This window comes from Culex quinquefasciatus, chromosome 1, assembly GCF_015732765.1.
Source record: "Culex quinquefasciatus strain JHB chromosome 1, VPISU_Cqui_1.0_pri_paternal, whole genome shotgun sequence".
Lineage (NCBI taxonomy): Eukaryota > Metazoa > Arthropoda > Insecta > Diptera > Culicidae > Culex > Culex quinquefasciatus.
This window is the reverse complement of record NC_051861.1, coordinates 119,043,739-119,066,480: the sequence shown is the minus strand read 5'-3', so window position 1 is coordinate 119,066,480 and position 22,742 is coordinate 119,043,739. Positions and strand designations below refer to the sequence as shown.

Genomic DNA, 22,742 nt, shown 5'->3' with positions numbered 1-22,742 from the left:
TTATGCAACAAGTTGCAAAAAGAGGATTTTTTCAGCACGAGTCGTACATTTATCCAACGAGGTTCACCGAGTTGGATAAATACGAAGAGTGCTGAAAAAATCAAGTTTTGCCACGAGTTCCATACAACATTTTTTGCAATTCCAAAAAACACACACTGAGTGAAATTTTATGTCAAATTTTCATGTATTTTGTCAATAAATCGTTTCAATCAAAAAAATGTTGAAAAGTGTTACTTTTCGAAACAAGTGCTGAAAAGTTCAACTTTTCAGCACCCATTTGAGTGCTGAAAAGTAGAACTTTTCAGCATTTATTTTGAAAAGTGTTGCTATTCGATTCTGTTATTTTTGGTACAGAAAAGTAGGCTATTTCGTCGTTCAAGAATGACAGAAAAAGTAAGTAGTTTCACGACGGAATTGCAAAAATATTTTTTATTTATCTTTCTATATTTTTAAAAGACTGGTTATTACATTAATGAAAATTAATTTTTTAAACAAATGGAAAAAGGGCATTAAATTTCCGATCTTTTGATACCCATGCATCCAGGTTTTCTATAAAACCCACGTTGTTAAATACCTGGGCAAAAAGTAAGTTTGATCCACGAGAACAAAAATTAGGAAATTCCATACATTTTTGGCAGGTTGCTCAAACGAAACCATAACAACGTTTTTGCCTAGGAATTTTAAAACCTGGGTTTTATAGAAAACCTGGATGTATGGGTATCAAAAGACCGGATATTTTATGCCCTTTCCGATGCCACATAGGTTGACTTGTGAATTGTGGACCGGTTCGGATGCCGGCGGATTTTCCGACGACGTAATTCCGGGTTGGCACGAAATTCCAACGAAAAATCTATTCTAGCGATCAGGGGTGCATGGAGCGCGAACAAGAGCTGATTCAGCGAGAATCATGGGTTGTAACAATCTGCGATCGTAACAGCCTCTGACTGAAAGTTTATTTTTTATCTCGAGAGAGAAAACCCTCATGACTCTCTCGAGTCGTCTCTTGTAACAACCCGCGACTCAACTTTTGCTGTCGCACAGAGAGCGCTACCGATTTCTTTTCCTAGCAATCACTGAAGGTGGAACCCAGTGAGCACCGGGGTGGTCTTGTCGGCGCGAATTTCCTCATTGGTTACTGTGATTTGCGCGCCACGTGTTTTCTTTTTGCTTGCTTACGCAATGCAATTCTAGCAAGAGTTTCAATGTTTCTTTTGAAAGCTTCTATAAGAAATTGGTTTGCTTGTTTACAGGACATATAAAAACCTCACGATTTTTATGCAATATTCTTGAAAAAGGCGAGAAAAGATAACTTTTAAACAGCACCAAGGAACGAATTCAGTGTACAGGGTGTATTTTATAGCACATGTTAGCCTTTCGGAAGCCTACAAACCTCGTGGCTCGTGGTCATGACCACTTATAGTACCAATGGCTAGCATCTTGTATTTTGATACAGACTTTCACACCCGGGTCACCTAAATGTGAAAGTATGGTTCGGGGAGATGAAGCCGAATTCCTGCGCTTTAATTCGAACCAGCGACTTTTGGGATAGTTAGTTCAGTAAATTCGGATATAAGTCGGCTCTTTTACGACAATTTGCGGTGTGATTTGAAATACAGAGTATCAAAAAAGTGTCCGTGCAGCCCTCTCCTTTGAAGCTGCATATTGGCCATATTTAATAATTTCTTCACAAATTTCATGGCATGGTACAGTATATATTTCACCAAAAACAACTTATTGCTTTAAAGATTTCCAAAACGATCTTTAAAAATCCCCTTCCCAAATATTTGAACCCTACCATTGTTGTTAAATTAGAGACATTTAAACTATTCTCAGTATCGTACATATCAATTTATCAAAAAGACGAAGTTTAAAGTTGTGACCATTTGATGCAAATCTACACTCAAAGTTAAAATTACTCTTTGTACTAAAACAGATATAAAAATATTAAAAAAAACTTAATTTCAGAATAAACCCAAATTATCTAAATACGCTAAACTTTAAAAAAAATATTTATGATTGTTTCCAGATTATTGTAACTATTTTTTTTTTTTCAAAAATTGTATTTAAAAACGTTACTTAATCCACCTTAAGGTGGTTGGTGCCTTCCTCACATTCAAGTTGTATTTTAGGTTTTATTTACAAATTATTTAAGATTTTTTTTAATAGGCCAAATACTATCAAAAACAAACATTAACTAAACAAGATAAATGCTAATTAACATTCCAACGCCCAAGGCTTCAAAAAAGTTGGAACGGTAACTTCAACTCAATGGTTCTCGGGCATAACTCAACCAATCAAGATGATTCTTCTTTCCAGTGATTTGTTAGGATGTCTAGATGATTCTAGAACTTTGCAGAACCTAATTTGATCAAATCTGTATATTTTGCGATCAAAAACATCGTTCCAACTTTTTTTTTCGCGTGTAAAAAAAATTCACCAAAGATTCCACGGCGGCAGTTGTTTTTAAAAAGGTGGAACGATGTTTTCGGTCGCAGAAATTACAGATTTGTTCAAATCAAGTTCTGCAAAAATTCAGGATCATCTAGACATTCTTATAAATCACTGGAAACAAGAATTGTCCCGATTGGTTGAGTAATGCCCGAGAACCAGCGAGTTGAAGTTACCGTTCCACCTTTTCTGGGAGGCTTGGGCGTCCGCGTAAGTTGTGCATGCGTTGGGCGTTCCAGTGTTAAAAAACTTAAAAAAGGAAACAAGAAAAACATAAAACAAGTGAAGTAAAGTTTTTCGTAGAACAAAGGTTGCTCAAAATAACCTTTTTCAAAAAAAATGCAATAGAGGGTTAAGGGGATTGACATTCAGGTGTCCACGTGGTTTGTGAATGGTCCCTACAGTATACAGTATCTTATAAGAATGAAACGAATCATTTACTTCCTGATTCCTTACATTTGTCCCGCAATTTCTAAATGAAAAAAGTTTTTCAAACAATAAATCAAACTACTTTTTACGAAGAGAAGTAATTGAGAAGGAATACTCATATTTCCCTAAAATATGTCGAAACTTGGCATTAATGCCAATCGTTTGAAAACTAGAGATACAGGGTTAGGGTTAAATAAAACTGAAAAGTTATAGCATTATGGATTTCAATTGGTTTTGGAATATTTTCCAACAGGTAAGGTTTTACTCAACATTATTATTTTTAAAACATGTGCTGGGGTAGGCCACACAAAGTCCATGCACTATTTTGGAAAAAAAGTTTTTTCAGTAGTGATTAGAATAAAAGTTACGTTAAAAATTCTTAGTTTAAATTCCGGGGTGACTTTGATAGTCAGAGTTTTTCTTGTTAAAATCATATTTAGGATGTTTAAACTTTATCTGTACGTTGAATGTACCATTACTGAAGTTGCTGATATTGTTTTTAAGAAAAAAAATCAATGTTTATATTTATTTAACAAAGTTTATAAGCTTTTTAACAAAATAAATATAAATTTTAGGTAAAATTGTTAAAATGTCGGAATTTTGCCTGAAATTTGCAAAAACTAGTTTTGTTTATAAAATTATCGATTTATATTGCAATTCGAAGCACTAATCGCAAGTTTTAACATTTTACATGAAATTTGTTCAACTGAAATTGCCTATAAATATGAAGTTTTTTTTTAAATTGTGTTTCAAAAATACATATTATTTATTATTTACAAATTTATTTTACCTTCTCCTAGTGGAAAATTGTCCAGAATCCGAAAATGCATTCCGTTTTCCGATTCAAAATCATGTTCATTGAGAAAATCAGGACACTTCGAGAAGTTTAAAATTATGAGTTTCATCACCATTTTCTTAACTTTAGTTTACTAACTTTTTAACTTTTAACTAACTTTTCAAAATTTCATGAAAAGTTCTTTTTGAGGTTCTTTGAACACTTTTCTACCACGGTCAGAATGATTCTAAACAATTCCGTACGTATTTTAATTGTATTCTTCATTTTGCGGAAAAATCGCAAACCTATCAAAGTCACCCCGGCTATCAAAGTCACCCCGTTTTACGGTACAAAAAAAACCCGTTGCTCTTTTGTTGGGAGTTAATTCTTGTCGAAAGCGTTTCACCACATCACGCATTTTTATGCAGTTAACAGCTTGTGCAACTTTGTTCAACCTTTACTTCAAATTTAACTGCATTAACACACAAACACGAACACGTTCTTTGAGCTGAAACAAACGGAAACGCATTCAACGTGCCCATGCAGTTTCAATGAGTTTAACACACTCCAGAAATAAGTAATCTATTAAATTCATTTATTATAATCGTTCATATTAAAACTAATCGTTCTAGAAAACATTAAATATTCAATACAATTATTCTCAATAAAACCGTATAATCGTGGTCCTGCCCTTAAACACAAAATCGTCTCTTGTAACAATCATGGATTGTTACAAGTCGCGATTTTTGAAATCGCTCTCCGCTCGCGATTCAAGATTCGTTGCGGTCCCAAATAAACAAACCCCTTGACGACGCGAATCGGGTGAGATCCACCCAGTGGATGATTGTGAACGATCGCTTTGGTGTGAGTTCCTTCTTGGTTACACAGCGGGACTAGCAACGCGTTGTTTTTCTTGAGAACAGTGGCGCTTACAGTGTGTGTATACCTTCACTCATTGATCGCGCGATGTGATTTTTTAGCGACCCTGCTAGCGATACAAATACCCCCAAAACGGTGTTATACCTACTCCAGAATGTTTAAATAGCAATTTTATGGTAATATATTGACATTTAGTTAAATTGAATGTTTGCAAAATTAAGTTTAGATAAGTTTTATATAGAATTTCCAGAGTTATATAAACTTTTATACTAAGTAGTTAGTAAACTTTATATTCAATCCAAATTATTTTTTTAATCAGTCAAGGATGCCTATTTGGAGTTGGAAGACTGGATTTATGGTGATTTGTAAATTGTCATGTCATTATTTACGTTATTTTTTCGAAAGGTGTACAAACTTTTTCTGCATCTTTTTTATTTTTGTAATAGTATTTGTTATATAACTTTTTATAGAAAACATCTTTTCATGAGCTTTTTGTAGCTAAATGTTCGGCATGAGTTTCTGAACAAAACGTAGTACTAGGTTTCTGTCAAACTTTAAATTGTTACATTTTTCATCACAAAATGTGCATAGAGCCCAAGGGGTGTAAATACTTTTTTTACATACTGTACATGTATAAAATGCAAAAAAAAACTTATTATACAGAAAATTTATGAAATCCACTTGAAAGATGACAAAAAAAAAATTTTTCACAAATTTTCAAAATTTTAATGAAAATAGAAGTCAAATCAATTTAAAACAATCTAAAACGTATTTTTCTGCATTTATAATCATTTCTAGCATGTTTAGGCTGGATTAAAAGTATTTTGATTTTTTATAAAATTTCAATGTACAGCACCGAAAAAACTTTGTTTTGCTAAAAAAATAAATTTTCGTCAATACTTAGATATTTTGGAAACTAATGATTGCAAAACATCTGGGCAGGTGTATAATGCATTTTTAAACACTTTGTTATTATTATTATTATTATTATTTGTTTATTTATTCATGTAATATAAGGCACGTGCCTTTTAATTCATTACATTGTGGCGGGAATTCACTTAGTGATGGAGTTATTCAATTTCACTTAACTTAAATAAATTAATGCTAATTTTCTCAAATTTACTACACATTTTCTCAAATGTATCACTGATTCGGGTTGTTGAGTTCGGCCAGGAGTTTGCGCTTGAAATAAGGTATAGACATACTTGTTTTGATATTTAAAGGTAATAGATTCCAGGTTGAAATGCCTCTAACGAATAATGATTGACTATAATAAGTAGAATAATGTTGAGGTATTAGGAATTGTTTAGATCTGGATGATCTTAGAGGAATTATATTGGAACTAAGATAATTAGGTTCACCTGTGTGCATTACTCTAAAGAGTGTGAGACATGATCTGTACTTGTAAAAGTCAGAGAAACTGAGGCCAATTAAATTTTTCTGTAAATGTGATACTCGGTGATATCGAGATAAATTGTAAACATATCTGACACAGGAATTTAGAGCCACTTTGAGTTTATTTAGGGACTCAACAGTTGCGTTAGGATATATAAAATCACCAAAAATGAAGTGTGGGTATAACAGAGATTTAAACAGTTTAAGTTTAGTATGTGAATTAAGAAATCTTGTAGTTAAACTCAATTGTTTCAGAGAGCCATAAATTTTTCCAATTTGAGAATTAATTTGCTTGTCCCAATCTAGGTTATTTCTAAAGATGACGCCAAGATTACAAGCATGATCGACAAATTCGAGCAGTTCGTTTTTGAGGAAAAGCTCTGGAGGATTTGGGGGTGTTTTGAGACGACTTATTAATAAGGCTTTAGTTTTTGCGGGATTTATTGCTAACAAGTTCTTTTCTGACCAGCTCTGTACTTTTAGTAAATCGCTATTTATTTTCTTTGCATATCAGCAATGTTAATATTTGCATCAGAACAAAGATAAATTTGCACATCATCAGCAAAGAGGTGCACAGAACAAAATTTTAAAACTGGAGGTAAATCATTTATAAACAACGAGAAAAGTAAAGGTCCGAGTACTGAACCTTGCGGAACACCGGAGAGAATATCAACAAAAGAAGAATGAAACCCATTAAGAAAAACAGATTGAGATCGATCTCTTAGATAAGATTCGATTAGCAACACGGCAGGTCGGGAAAGTCCAAATGATGTGGCCAATTTGTTTAAGAGCTTAGTGTGGGATACTCGATCAAACGCTTTAGAAAAGTCAATAAGAAGAAGAACAGCAACGCCTCGTCTATCAATACAACGTGCTACATCATTATGTACCTTAATCAAAGCAGTTTCTGTACTATGACCTTTTCTAAATCCAGACTGCAATGGATGAAGAAGATCATACCTATTAACATGTTCAGTAAGCTGATATTTAATTATCTTTTCAAATGCTTTAGAAAGTGCGCTTAACAAACTGATAGGCCTTAAATTAGTAACATCACAGGACGATGATTTTTTCTTAATTGGAATTACTTTAATCTTTTTCCAGTCCCGAGGAAAAATACAAGTTGTAATAATTGTGTTAAATAGATGTTTGACTATTGGTAGGATGAGTGGAAGCATAAGATTAATAAATCGTATTGGAATGTTGTCTAATCCAGTAGCATTAGAAGTAACTTTGTTCGTTCAAATGTTGAAACCATGGCTCGTAAATTCAATGTTTAAACTTTGTTATTTTTTTGCCCCCCTTCGACTTTGGTCAGAGTCGAGGGACATAAACTTCAAAAAATATTTGCAACGGCCTTATTTAAAAATAAACTTTTTTGAATATCGGCCTTCGCCAGGCACACGGAACCAGTTTAACGAGTGTTCACCAAAATTATGAGCCGATTTGGTCAAAGCAGTGTTGAGATATCGTAGCTCCCAATTTTTAAACTGCCACCTTCAAATTGTTATATCTCGGCAATGGTACAACCAAAAGTTTTTATTTTTTTTTGTTGATGGATGAAAATATATATTTTAATGTCTTGAAAATAGATTTAAAAAAGTTTAAATGTGTTCTCATACCAACCTCTGACATTTATGCCAATTTACATTTATGTAACCCCTTAAGCTATTTAAAAGCTGTCGTCTATGTTTAGATAGAAGTGTAGATTATCACCAATTAATTAAATTGAGCCGTTTGTTTAATTTTAAGCTTGAAAACATAACGAATATAATAAAAATATAGAATTTATGACTGTTTTAAAAAAATCCCGGGATCCCGGGAATTCCCGGGATTTCAAAAATATTTTTCCCGTTTCCCGGGAAATTCAAAACCTGGGAAAATTGGACGCCCTAGAAGACACCAAATCTATCCGGAAATTCCATTCAAAAGTCTGGTAAAAAATTCTAATTTGAATAAAAAATACCCAGATAATTTTTTTTGAGAATTATTCATGCTTTCAATGATATTTTATAAATTTCTTAAACTCATTTTTGACTCGAAATATTTTATCGCAAACTTTCGCAGCCTTTTGATATTCATCAAACTCTTCAAAAATCACGCCACCACCACCAGGGGGACTGGTTCTGCCTGCATGGTTGACCTTCCGTGACTAGAAGCAAAAAGACATAAAATCAAGTAGAGGAGAAAAAAAACAACGAGTGACGTCTAACGGTCATTCATCGATTGGCCATTCGATCGGATTGATTGGCCGTATCCAAATTCAGAAATGGTTGACCACCCAAGGTTGAACACAATTCTCTTTTATGCTTGTTGGTTCGGTAAATGTTGTTTCTGAAAAGATTTTTTTTTTTTCAAATTAAAATTAAACTTTAACCAAGAAGTCTACCTCACGCTTCAAACTCGTGAAAGTAAACATGACTTGGAACTCTCGTTTTCCCCCTCCTTCGTTATCAGAGTCAGCCCAAAGGTCAGTTTGTTTCGGTTGAGACTCGCGTGATGTGGTCCAAAGAGGGAGGGGGAGTTCAAAGATAAGCCAGACCACACGCTGCACTCTCAATTCGACACACGTTAGATTATAAACCAGTTGGTTACCGGTAGTGAGTCAGCGAGAATCCGCAATCAAGCAAAAACTCTGAAATCACAAAGTGAAAATCATTGCAAAATTAGCCTCAAGTTCCTAATGACGTCAAATAAAGAATAACTTGGGACTCAAAGATGCTTGAATAATAAAAAAAAAAAAACAAAAAAAAATTAACTTTTACATAAAACCAATCTCAAGCTTATACCAGCACTATAATTTGATCAAATATAATTGAATATTGTTTTTATTTATGACAACAAATCTAAACGCGATTTTTTACCATTTAGGTTCAGATAAAATCCTTCATTGGGAGCGTTCTTCTATTACGTAACGCAAAAAAAAAAATGATTTTATGACCCCGTCCCCCTTCGTAACAATTTTTTCGTCGTTACGTAATAAAAGAACGCTCCCTTACTGACGTAACTTTTGCTCATTTTTGGTGGACAGGTAGCTTATTTGGAGTACTTTAAAGGAGTGTGTGTTTGACAGTTTGCCAAACTCGCAAACAAGGCAAATTGTATGCAGGTTGACGTTTCAAATGCGGGCAAACAAACAAAGCAGGCAAACTGTCAAAAAGTGCGAATTTGTTTGAATGTGCAATAACACAGAAAGTGTCAAAATGTACATGATGCCTTTTGAAATGTTGCCGTCGTATTGACCGATGCACGAAGTGATTTGTTTATGTTTTTTCGGCACAAACGTCAAATTAATACAAATTGCTGCCGGATCTTTTTCCGGATCTCTCCCGGAAAAGATCCGGCAGCAATTTTGTATGGTTTGACGTTTGCGGAGGGTGCCGAAAAAAGGTAAACAAAACACTTCGTGCATCTGCCAATATTGTTTGCGGAAAAGTTTGTTTACAAACAGTTTGTGCGATTGGGCAAATAAGTCTGTGGGCAAACATTTTTTTTTCAGAGCTAACCTTTCAACTTTCCTTCAATACTGACTGGAAATTGCAAAAAAAAACAAAATTAATTAGTGTTATTTTACGTTTGTCTGCTTGAGAAGCGCTTCTAGTTTGCATTTTGTCTAGTTTGTTTGTTTAATTGGCAAAGCGTCTGTGTAGAGTTTGAACTATAAATTTGAACAGTTTGCTTGCTCGTAAACGTGTTTGCCAAACTCGCGAACTGTTTGTCAGGCAAACTTTTCAGCAAACAATATGGCGGACCAGGCCAGCTGTCAAAAGCCCAAAAAGATGTGTGTCTTGTCTGGATTGTTTGTTTGTTTGTCATAATGTTTGTCATTCATGTCCTTGGATTTATACTTTTTTCATGTAATTGGATTTATACTTTTATGGAAAGTTTATGGTCATTTAAAAATAAATGCAAGATTGAGGATAGTTGTTGAATATTAGCCAACCTGATTCACTTTTATTTTCATTTTATAAATTATAAACATTTCCTGACAATTGGGTCCTAACATTAAGCTCAAATCTGCAATATTATTGTTCCCAGCGAAAAAGCTTATTTGTTCTGATTATAATAACCCTTCGTACGACCGCAAAGGATTTAAAATGGATTTTTGACTGAATTTCGAAAAATTAACTTCGCGGCCCTTCTTGACAGAAAAGGTTCTGCTTGACAGCTCGCTCTAAGGGGACCATAGTTGATCCATCAAAAATGTGTAGTCCCGTCATTTTTTTTTTTTTTTTTGCATTAAAATGATAAAAAGTGATCAGAAATGGTTTTTAATCGTGTTTTTTTCCGTTGTACAGAAAAATTCAAGATTAAATTTTCAAAAAGTTCTATCTGGAGTATTTTTTTTTTTTTTTGAAGATGTCCAATAAACCAAATTTCCAGTTTTTGCCTTTTGCGTTTTTTTTTAAACCGCCTTGAGTCAGGGGTATTAAAAAACACTCAAAAAGCAAAAACTGAAAATTTGGGTTGTTCAGGGTTGTTACGGAAAAGTCGAGTAAAAATCCGCGCTGATAATTTAATAGTTTAATAGTTTAATAATTTAATAATTTAATAATTTAATAATTTAATAATTTAATTATTTAATTATTTAATAATTTAATAATTTAATAATTTAATAATTTAATAATTTGATAATTTAATAATTTAATAATTTAATAATTTAATAATTTAATAATTTAATAATTTAATAATTTAATAATTTAATAATTTAATAATTTAATTATTTAATAATTTAATAATTTAATAATTTAATAATTTAATAATTTAATAATTTAATAATTTAATAATTTAATAATTTAATAATTTAATAATTTAATAATTCAATAATTTAATAATTTAATAATTTAATAATCAAATAATTTAATAATTTAATAATTTAATAATTTAATAATTTAATAATTTAATAATTTAATAATTTAATAATTTAATAATTTAATAATTTAATAATTTAATAATTTAATAATTTAATAATTTAATAATTTAATAATTTAATAATTTAATAATTTAATAATTTAATAATTTAATAATTTAATAATTTAATAATTTAATAATTTAATAATTTAATAATTTAATAATTTAATAATTTAATAATTTAATAGTTTAATAATTTAATAATTTAATAATTTAATAATTTAATAATTTAATAATTTGATAATTTAATAATTTAATAATTTAATAATTTAATAATTTAATAATTTATTAATTTAATAATTTAATAATTTAATAATTTAATAATTTAATAATTTAATAATTTAATAATTTAATAATTTAATAATTTAATAATTTAATAATTTAATATTTTAATAATTTAATAATTTAATAATTTAATAATTTAATAATTTATTAATTTAATAATTTAATAATTTAATAATTTAATAATTTAATAATTTAATAATTTAATAATTTAATAATTTAATAATTTAATAATTTAATAATTTAATAATTTAATAATTTAATAATTTAATAATTTAATAATTTAATAATTTAATAATTTAATAATTTAATAATTTAATAATTTAATAATTTAATAATTTAATAATTTAATAATTTAATATTTTAATAATTTAATAATTTCATAATTTCATAATTTAATAATTTAATAATTAAATAATTTAATAATTTAATAATTTAATAATTTAATAATTAAATAATTTAATAATTTAATAATTTAATAATTTAATAATTTAATAATTTAATAATTTAATAATTTAATAATTTAATAATTTAATAATTTAATAATTTAATAATTTAATAATTTAATAATTTAATAATTTAATAATTTAATAATTTAATAATTTAATAATTTAATAATTTAATAATTTAATAATTTAATAATTTATTAATTTAATAATTTAATAATTTAATAATTTAATAATTTAATAATTTAATAATTTAATAATTTAATAATTTAGTAATTTAATAATTTAATAATTTAATAATTTAATAATTTAATAATTTAATAATTTAATAATTTCATAATTTCATAATTTAATAATTTAATAATTAAATAATTAAATAATTTAATAATTTAATAATTTAATAATTTAATAATTTAATAATTTAATAATTTAATAATTTAATAATTTAATAATTTAATAATTTAATAATTTAATAATTTAATAATTTAATAATTTAATAATTTAATAATTTATTAATTTAATAATTTAATAATTTAATAATTTAATAATTTAATAATTTAATAATTTAATAATTTAATAATTTAATAATTTAATAATTTAATAATTTATTAATTTAATAATTTAATAATTTAATAATTTAATAATTTAATAATTTAATAATTTAATAATTTAATAATTTATTAATTTAATAATTTAATAATTTAATAATTTAATAATTTAATAATTTAATAATTTAATAATTTAATAATTTCATAATTTCATAATTTAATAATTTAATAATTAAATAATTAAATAATTAAATAATTTAATAATTTAATAATTTAATAATTTAATAATTTAATAATTTAATAATTTAATAATTTAATAATTTAATAATTTAATAATTTAATAATTTAATAATTTAATAATTTAATAATTTAATAATTTAATAATTTAATAATTTATTAATTTAATAATTTAATAATTTAATAATTTAATAATTTAATAATTTAATAATTTAATAATTTATTAATTTAATAATTTAATAATTTAATAATTTAATAATTTAATAATTTAATAATTTAATAATTTAATAATTTAATAATTTAATAATTTAATAATTTAATAATTTAATAATTTAATAATTTAATAATTTAATAATTTAATAATTTAATAATTTAATAATTTAATAATTTAATAATTTAATAATTTAATAATTTAATAATTTAATAATTTAATAATTTAATAATTTAATAATTTAATAATTTAATAATTTAATAATTTAATAATTTAATAATTTAATAATTTAATAATTTAATAATTTAATAATTTAATAATTTAATAATTTAATAATTTAATAATTTAATAATTTAATAATTTAATAATTTAATAATTTAATAATTTAATAATTTAATAATTTAATAATTTAATAATTTAATAATTTAATAATTTAATAATTTAATAATTTAATAATTTAATAATTTAATAATTTAATAATTTAATAATTTAATAATTTAATAATTTATTAATTTGATAATTTTATGATTTGATAACTTAAGAACTTGCTTAAAAAAATAAAAAATAAACTAAAAAATCAGTTGTAATATTTTCGTAATTTTTCAATTTAATAACTCGTATTTTACGTTTTTTGAGTCTGTAAGTTTTGACAATTTCAAATTATGAATTCTATTTTTTTTTATTTGAATACGTAAATTCAGAAATTTCAAATTGTTTAATTCCAGATTTCTTATTTTTTTTTAATTTTAACATTACAGTAAATGACGGAGATTTCAGCAGATTTCTCAGTGGATTTCGTCATGTTGTTATAATTGGGAGTAGAGTCATTTCTACTTGAATCAGAGTGGCAACAGAATTTTTAATTTTTTCAATAAACCAAAAATTAAAAAAAAATATATTTTTATATTAAAAAAACAGACAAAATCTAAAAAGTTTCATAGCTTCAAATTTTTAAAATTCTGTAATTTTTCGAATTTTGTTATTTTGATTTTAATAAAATTGGTATTTATTTGAATTTTAAGCAGATGTTTTAAAAATAATGAGTTGTAATGTTATGTTAAATGATTATAACAAATCTCAATACATTATCAAAATCGCCCCTTGAAGATTGTTTAAAAGTTTCGTATTAAGAAAAAAAAATCAATAATTTTTAGAAGAAAATTTTCTTCATTAACAACTTTTTAGAAATTGATGTTTTCGCACTCAACGAAAAAAGATTAATTCCAAATAAAATTCTATCGTTCTCAATTATTTTGTTTATCAAAATTGCTATCCGCGCGAAATCCACGCCTGAGCAAAATTAGCCAGCAAATCCGCGCCAGATCCGCGCGATCCGCGCCGTCCGTAACAACCCTGGTTGTTGAACCCGTTCAAAAAAAAAACTCTTGCTATCTGCATAGGAAGCCCATGACTCATAGGTTGTTTTTAAAATTTACTCTAGAATTCACATAAGACTTTAGGACCCTATTCAAGGTGAACCCCGATTTTTTAATAGAGAAATTAACGACGTTGTTTACTGAAATATTTATGCGCGTAAGTTTGAGTGCTATCCAATCCATTACCCGCTGACCGGCAGGGAAATCATGGGAAAATAAGAATATAAAGGAGGTATTAGACTATGACAAACATAATCGCACCTTTTGACAGATTGACATTTTGCATCATGTTTGCTCGTTTGGCATAGTCTAATACCTGCTTAAGTGCGTATCTGACTTGGTTTATGGTGATACAGCTTATTTGATTTTCCCGTTTTTTTAGGATAAAAATGACAAATTTTCAATACAAAAATCTGAAATCCGTGACGCCAAACCAGTACGATTGTCAACAACAAACGTGTGACGATGACGATGATGAGTTTGTGAGCAAACTTTGGATAAGTAGAATTTTTTTATTGCTTCCCCTCCCAGTTGGTTGACTAGTCGTTAGACGCAGACAAACTGCCAGAGTTGGAAACGTAACTGGGAAATAATTATAGGCGTATCAAAACTAGCCCGATGACAATGGCTGTGTGTGAAAATGTCTACTTGTTGGAAAACATATATGAAAAAAACTTGCAAACAAGAACTTACTTAGAAGGGCGCGCAGCTGTTTGAAGAAGACCGAATTGACGTGGGCCTTCGTCGCGGACCGTTTCTCCTTTTTCTCGCTGATAAAGTACTGAATTTCATCCTCGGGCCGTTGTTTGCTGGAAAAAGAAAAAAAAAAGAGGGACAGTTAAATCGACTGACTTGATTACAGCACCATTCCGCTGGATATTTATAGAAACGGAATCGGGGCTAGTAGTTTCGTGCAGGAATCGAACAATCGACGGCTTGCGGTCCTGGAAAATGGGTTTGTGCGGACGAACGTGCCCTTTGATCCGTGGAATTATCATATCGTACCTCAGCAAAGGTAACACCGTTTTATTCTGGCAACAGACAGAATTCCAACCCGGTTTTGCACACGAATAAGGAAGTCAAATTTGTTTGACTTGATGCAGTTGTCAACTAACTAACCCGTTCTGGATATTTCTGGTCAAAAATTCGGATAATTTACGATTTCAGCTAATGAGCAATTCACTACCAAAACCGGAAATGGATTTACTTTGTATTTTTTTTATTTGGCTCAGACTTTGTGGGGGCCTTCCCTATGACCAAATAAGATTTTTTGTTTCATTGGTTCACCCATACAAGTCTCCATACAACTTTGGCTGCTGTCCATTCAAGTATGGTACGTAAATATTCAAACAGCTGTAACTTTTGAGTGAATTTTCTGATCAACTTGGTGTCTTCGGCAAAGTTGTAGGTATTGTTGAGGACTTTTGAGAAAAAAATAGGTACACGGAAAAAAATTGCAGATTTTTGAATCAACTTTTTTTTACTAAAGCTCAATTTCCCAAAATACGTATTTTTTTTACTTGTTCGGTGTTCATCGAAGAAACCCCACCGTGCGCCCACCGTGTCAACTGACAGTTGACCGCTGACAGCAAACGTCAAACGAGCAACGAGCGCGCTCGCCAGAACACGTCCGATCGTCGGAGAGTAAACACGTTTTCGCAGAAGTGTTAAGTTTAGTGTTGTGAGAAGCAAGAGGAAGAGTAAGAAGGAGAAATAAACCAAGAAAATCCCAAATTCCTGGTGTTTTCCTCCCTCCTGCGGTCCCGCTCGATTCTACCTAAATACAGTCCACTGAAGATTATCGGCCAGCCCCGAACATGACTTTCGAGATTTTTTAGGGGACAAAAATCCACAACTTTTGAGCCATAGAGAAACACGGCCAAAAAATCTGCCGCCGAGTTATAAATTTTTGAAAAAATAGTGATTTTTGGAAAAAAATGAAGTTTCATGCAAAAACAAGTTTGCCATTATTTTTTAATGCAAAATTGAATTTGCAATCGAAAAGTACTTAACAGATTTTTTTGATAAAGGGCTCCGTTTTTAAGATACAGCCACCAAAAGTTCGATTTTAGCGAAATATTTGCAGTTTTTCGATTTTTAAAAATAGTGACCATGAGTGACCATTGCTAAATAATTTTTTTTTGAAAATTTCATAAAATTTGCTATAAAATTGTCCAAGAGACATTGAAGATTGGACCTCGGGTTGCTGAGAATGAGCCGCTTTAAGAAAAAGAAACACGAAAATTGAAGTTTTCTAAATCTCACCAAAACAACTCACCATTTTCTAATGACGATATCTCAGCAACTAATGGTCCAATTTTCAATGTTAAGACATGAAATATTTGTAAAATTTGTCGATCTTTTTGAAAAAAAATATTATTTTTTTTTTTTCAAATCAAGACTGACATTTTAAAAAGGCCAAACATTGAATATTGCGCCCATTTAAAATGCTAGTCTTGATTTAAAAAAAATTCAAAATATTTTTTTCGAAAAGATCGGAAAATTTTACGAATGTTTATCAACATATCATATCAAACATATCAAAAAATCTCGAAAATCAAAAAATACGTATTTTGGGATATTGAGTTTTAGTGAAAAAAAATTGATAAAAAAAATCTGCAAAAAAAAATTTCCGTGTACCTATTTTTTCTCAAAAGTCCTCAACATTACCTACAACTTTGCCGAAGACACCAAATTGATCAGAAAATTCACTCAAAAGTTACAGCTGTTTGAATATTTACATACCATTTTTGTATGGACAGCAGCCAAAATTGTATGGAGACTTGTATGGGTGAACCAATGACGCAAAATAGCTTATTTGGTCATAGGGAAGGCCCCCACAAAGTTTGAGCCAAATCAAAAAAATACAAATAAAATCCATTTCCGGTTTTGGTAGAGAATTGCTCACTAGGATCAAATCATGCTCCTTGACTTTACAAGGCCCAGGGAGAAAAAGTAACAAATTCCAAAATGCTTAACATTAAACAAAAATATTAGAGAATAAAAAAAAAATTAATAATTTCAGACGAAAACTATTTAAAATAAATAACAAATACCTACAAGTTAAAAAAAGAATTTAGAAATTCAAAAAAAAAATATTCGGCGGCTTCAAAATTTATAATTTAAAATTTTTAAAACACAATTTTAACATGATTGTTCGGATTTCAAACTATTCTAAAATTCAATTTTCCATTTCATTCCGATCGATTATATTTTTTTCGGGTCAGTTTATATTTTTAAAGTTAGTCGATTTCGAAATTTAACAATGCACATAATCAGAAGCCATATTTTATGCCAGGGATCTGAATTATGACAAAAACAAAAATTACATGATTCTTATTTTTAATTATTTTGTTTTTAATGATTTATTTTCTGAGTTTTTTTTTATTTCAGAATTCTTAAATATTTAAAAATTTTGATATAGAATTTTAGATTTTTTAAATCTAAAATTTCAAAATTTAAATCATATCTTGATTTTTAAATTATTAAAGCTTTGAAGTCAGAAATTTTATATTTATTTTATATTTTATTTTTTATTGTGATCCGTTCACAGAATCTGTCTCTGCGGTTAATGCAACGCAGTAGGCCTGGTCGCTTTAATTTTTGCTTTACATTTTCGGGGTAACTCGGATGTACTGTAATCATTAATATTGACAAGAAAGGACTTGAGGCGTAATCTTACCACAAGTTTTTCCAGGATGCTTTCTTCGGACTGGCTGCGCTTGTGTTCGATTAGATTAGATTAGATTAGATTAGAAATTTTATATTTATTTAATTGTTAAGAATTTTAAATTTCTTTTTTTTTCCTGTTTTTTTTATAATTACATTTTAGATTTTAAAACAAAATTAATTTGAATTTTAAATTCAATATTTTTGATTTTTTTTTCGAAATGCCGTGTTACGCTTAAAACATTAAACAATGTATGGAAAATATGACCAATACAAAAGTTTAATGATTCATATTTGTTATTCTTTTTTTTTAATGTATGGCATTTTTGTGTTTTTTTTTATTTATTTCTGAATGGAGCATTTCCATTCGAGCAGTTTTTGCTTTTTTCTACAATGTATTTCTAAGACTGGTTGCAACGCGGCTCTACTTTGTTCTAGCTGTTTCATTTTTCAAATAGAACCACTAGCGTGCCCAGGGTGGGGCAACATGGGGCAGTTGCCCCACCATCCTCGGAAATTTGTTCTAAAATTGGGCAGGGGGTGTCCATAAACGACGAAATTTTCAAAACTCTAATATTTTTGCCCCACCTTCCTTGAGGACCTGGGCACGCTAGTGAATAGAACTGAAACAGACCACCCGCAACGCGGAGTTGCAGTTTTATTTTTCGAGCAGTATTTTGAAACCGGAATAAAACTGCTCGACGAGTTTGTTTCAAACGTGAGACGATTTGGAACTGGAATAGAACTCAGTTTCAAAAAAAAAATCAGATATATAGAGATATCCACGTATTCTTACACACACACTATGATGCTGTGTTGATAATCATACGCACACAATTAAAAGCATTTTTTGAAACAACATATAGATCAGCGCGTTGCGAGCACCGTGTTCTAGTTTCATTTCCTCCAGTTCTAAAAATTTAAAACTGCTCGCAATTTGAAACAATTATAAAACTTCGCGCTGCAGACAGTCTAATGGAGCGAACTGTCAAAAACTGCTCGACTGCTGGTACTCCATTGTTGAATATTTTACTTATTTTTACATTTTAGATTTTTTGAAAATAAATTTTAAATTAAATTTCTATATTTTTTATTTTTTAAAGCCTTTTTACGCTCAAAACATTTAAAATGTATGGAAATTGTGAGCAATATAAAAAATTTCATGATTCGCATTTTTAATTCTTTTTTTTTCTTTTTGAATGTAAGTATTTTATATATTTTACTTATTTTAATATTTAAATTATTACAATTTTGACCTTGAAATATTATATTTGTAGCAATTTCAGGAGTTTTAAATTTCTCTTGTATTTTTTTAAAATCCATTTTTGTTATTTAAAGCATATGTACTATTATTTTTGAATTATTAATATTTTGACTTTTTAAAAATCATTATCTGTAAAAATTGAGAAATTTTAAATTTATTTTTTGTTATTCCTGTTTTTTTTTAATTTTTACATTTTAGATTTCTTGAAAATAAATTTTAATTTAAAGTTCTATATATTTGATTTTTTTTAAAGCCTTGTTACGCTCAAAACATTAAAAAATGTATGGAAATTATGACCAATATAAAAATTTCATGATTCACATTTTAAATTCTTTTTTCTGAATTGTTGAATATTTTACGTACCTTAATATTTAAATTTTTGAAATTTTGACCTTGAAATTTCAAGAGTTCTAAATTTCTCTTGTATTTTTTTAAATCCATTCTTTTTTTAAATTCAAGGCATATGTACTATGATTTTTGAATTATTAATATTTTGAACTTTAAAAAATCATGTTCTTAAATTTTTAAGAATTTTAAATTATTCTTTTTTATTCCTGATTTTTTTTTAATATTTACATTTTTGAAAATAATTTTTTAATTAAAATTCTTTATTTTTGATTTTTTTAAGCCTTGTTACGCTCAAAACATTAAAAAATGCATTGAAATTATGACCAATATAAAAATTGTTTGATTCACATTTTTTTTAATGTATGTATGGTGTTTTTTTTTGTTTTTGAATTGTTGAATATTTTACGTACCTTAATATTTAAATTTTTAAAATTTTGACCTTGAAATATTATATTTGTAGAAATTTCAAGAGTTTAAAATTTCTCTTGTATTCTTTTTTAAATTATTTTTTTTAAATCCATTTTTTCCAATTTAAAGCATATGTACTATGATTTTTGAATTATTAATATTTTGAATTTTAAAAAATCATATACTTAAAAATTTTAAGAATTTTAAATTTATTTGTTTTATTCCTGATTTAAATTGTTATTCCTGAATTAAATTTTAAATTAAAATTCTATATTTTTGATTTTTTTAAAGCCTTGTTACGCTTAAAACATTAAAAATGTATGGAAATTATTACCAATATAAAAATTTCATGATTCACATTTTTATTTTTATTTTTGTTTTGAATGTATGTATGGTGTTTCTTTATATTTCTTGAAATATTATATTTGTAGAAATTCCAAGAGTTTTAAATTTCTCTTGTATTTTTTTTAAATCCATTTATTTTAATTTAAAGAATAAGTACTATGATTTTTGAATTATTAATATGTTGACTTTTAAAATATATTCTTAAAAATTTTAAGAATTTTTAAGTTATTTTTTGGTTATTCCTGTTTTTTTTTAACTTTTGCATTTTTAAGGCCTGGGATCTAAATTAGGACAAAAATAAAAATTTCATGAGTCATGCCTTAATTTTGTTTTGTTTTGAATGTAGGGTTTTCACAATTTTTTTTTCCTGAATTGTGAAATATTTTAATATTTCAATATTCAGTTTTAGATTTTGTTAAATCCTTTTTTTTTAATTTTAATACATATAGTAAGCCGGGACCCGTGGTGTAGGGGTAAGCGTGATTGCCTCTCACCCAGTCGGCCTGGGTTCGATCCCAGAAGGTCCTGAGGTGGCATTTTTCGAGACGAGATTTGCCTGATCACGTCTTCCGTCGGACGGGAAGTTGGCCCCGGTCTAACCTAAAGGGTTAGGTCGATAGCTCCAGTCCAGGTGTAGGAGTCGTCTCCCTGGATCCTGCCTCGGTGGAGTCGCTGGTAGTTGGACTAACAATCCAAAGGCCGTCAGTTCGAATCCCGGTCGAATTCGAGTCGAAAATTCGTTTCCAGTAAGAATCTCGGAATCGAGAACGCAAAGGCAATGCTGTAGAGCGAATAAATTGATTTGATTTTTGATTAATTTTTAAATTATTATGATTTTGACCTTAAAATTTAATATTTTTAGAACTTTGAAAAATTTAGATTTTTTTTATTTTTTTCTGAAGGCTGTATTAAGATTAAAACATAGAAAAAATATAAGCTTTATAAAAACTAGACTGTGGTGAAATCAAACGAGAACATTTTTTTTTGTTGATTTTTGTATTATGATTTTTGTAGTTTTTCTCCAACTCAATAGCGTTAAAATTGAGAAAATTCTCTAAAACTTTTCCAAAAAAGGTATGTTGCTATCTCTGGCATCAAAACTGGTCTAAAAAGATTTTTCTGCTCGAACAAGATATTTTTTAAACAAGACTTTTTGAACAAATCAAATCAAAATCAGAAACAAAACATTCATTTCAAATTGACTGCTAATGAGTTGAGTCTATAGACTTAAAACAGCAGTTTTGCTTGAGTCATCATCGATGCCATCAATCCTGTGTGGCAGAGCAATACAACCCGACTCGATTCCCCTTTTCCGCACTGCCTGCCTGATAACAAAACGCCCAATCCAAAAGTAACTCGAATTACGCAACTCTCTCCTTCAGGCTTAAGCCAAAGGTAGAAACAGGTGTAAAGATTATTCCAAAGAACCAAACTCACCGCGCCTGCCGGACCTGCTTGCCGTACAGGATGATCCAGGTGGCCGCGGTACATCCGGCGATCGCGATCGCCACGTTCGGATTGGCCGCGATCTTGCTCAAGCTGGGGGCCATCGCTTAATTCCTCACTTCCTTCCTCTTTCCGGTGCCCCAAAAGCCTTTCTTCCGATTCTTCTTGGTTGGTTGCGGTGCGGTCGGTGGCCAACAGACCTTGAAACCCCTTGCCGCCGTGTGTTGAATGAACTGGCTTATTCTGTTTCGAGCTTTCCGAGCGCTGGACTGCACTTCTTCACTACTTTTTTTTTTCGCCTTTGCCTGCTCAATTTGGACTTAATTTTTCCGCTCACTCACTCATTGAACCTCGCGCGGCGCGCGGACAATTGCCTGGCCCGCCGCACACACTTGACCCCGTCGTCGTCGTCGGAAAGGTAGGTGACACAGCACTTGTTACGTGCCCCTGGAACGGGAAAACTGACCAGCGCCCCAAAATTCGTTGCTCTTTTTTCTAGGGTTTCTCCTTCTTTCTTTCCTTTTATTTTTTGGCTAAGCCACTTCAAGCTATCACAATCCTTTGACCACTCGCTTGATTGAGCTTGAAGTTGGACTTTGGAATCGCTGCTGCTGCCTCCGACTTGATTCCAAAAACCACGGAACTGCACCCCGTAGAATCGACGCTACGAAACCGAAAAGCACAACAAAACTGGTCGCAAAAAAGAGGGGGAACACGCGAAAAAACGGGCTGAGTTGCGGACACGGATTATCCGGACACACACGGCTCACGACACGACGACGGCAAAAGGACGGTGACCGCACGGAACGAACGACATTTCTCTACTGCCGCTGGAACTGGCTGGAATCGATCGGTGGTGCGTGTGGAACTTTTTCTATTTTCTTCACCACACTGACTTTTCGAGAGAACTGTCAACAGCAAAAGGTGGTACTAGAATCGAGAAGGGACCGCTCGAACAGGCACTGTGGGAAAAATATTGGAAAAATGGAACATTTCTGTTCGAGTAGTTCAAGAAAGGTTGTGAGCCAAATTTTAAAAATAGACGCAGAAAATTAAATTAAAACCGTTTGTGGCTAGGTTTGTGGTCGTTCAAAGTGTCAGCATGCTCAGAATAATGAGCTTTACCATTGCGTGAGGTAAAATCACCAAACTAAACTCGATTTTAGGATTCCGGATTCTATAATAATTTTTTTTTATTTTGAAGACACATCAAGGCATTTTTTTTGAAAATTTGTTGTTTTTAATTTACTTTAAAAAAATGATTAAAATTTTGTGCAATGACTTTTCGCTCTGATTTACTTCATTCCCCAGTCACGAAATATTCT

General features: G+C 29.3%; 1 protein-coding gene across 1 annotated transcript in view; it reads right to left on the bottom strand.

Moving 5' to 3' along the window:
* Positions 1 to 22,307, bottom strand: part of LOC6049939 (ATP-binding cassette sub-family D member 3) — a 40,320-nt gene extending 18,013 nt beyond the window's left edge. The window contains exons 1-2 of the mRNA XM_038257971.1: positions 21,409 to 22,307; positions 14,631 to 14,746 (exon numbers count right to left, since the gene is read on the bottom strand). Of these exons, the coding sequence (XP_038113899.1) occupies positions 14,631 to 14,746; positions 21,409 to 21,521 (229 nt within the window). The 5' untranslated portion in view covers positions 21,522 to 22,307. The remainder of the gene's footprint in view (positions 1 to 14,630; positions 14,747 to 21,408) is intronic.
* Between the last annotated feature and the right edge of the window lie 435 nt (positions 22,308 to 22,742).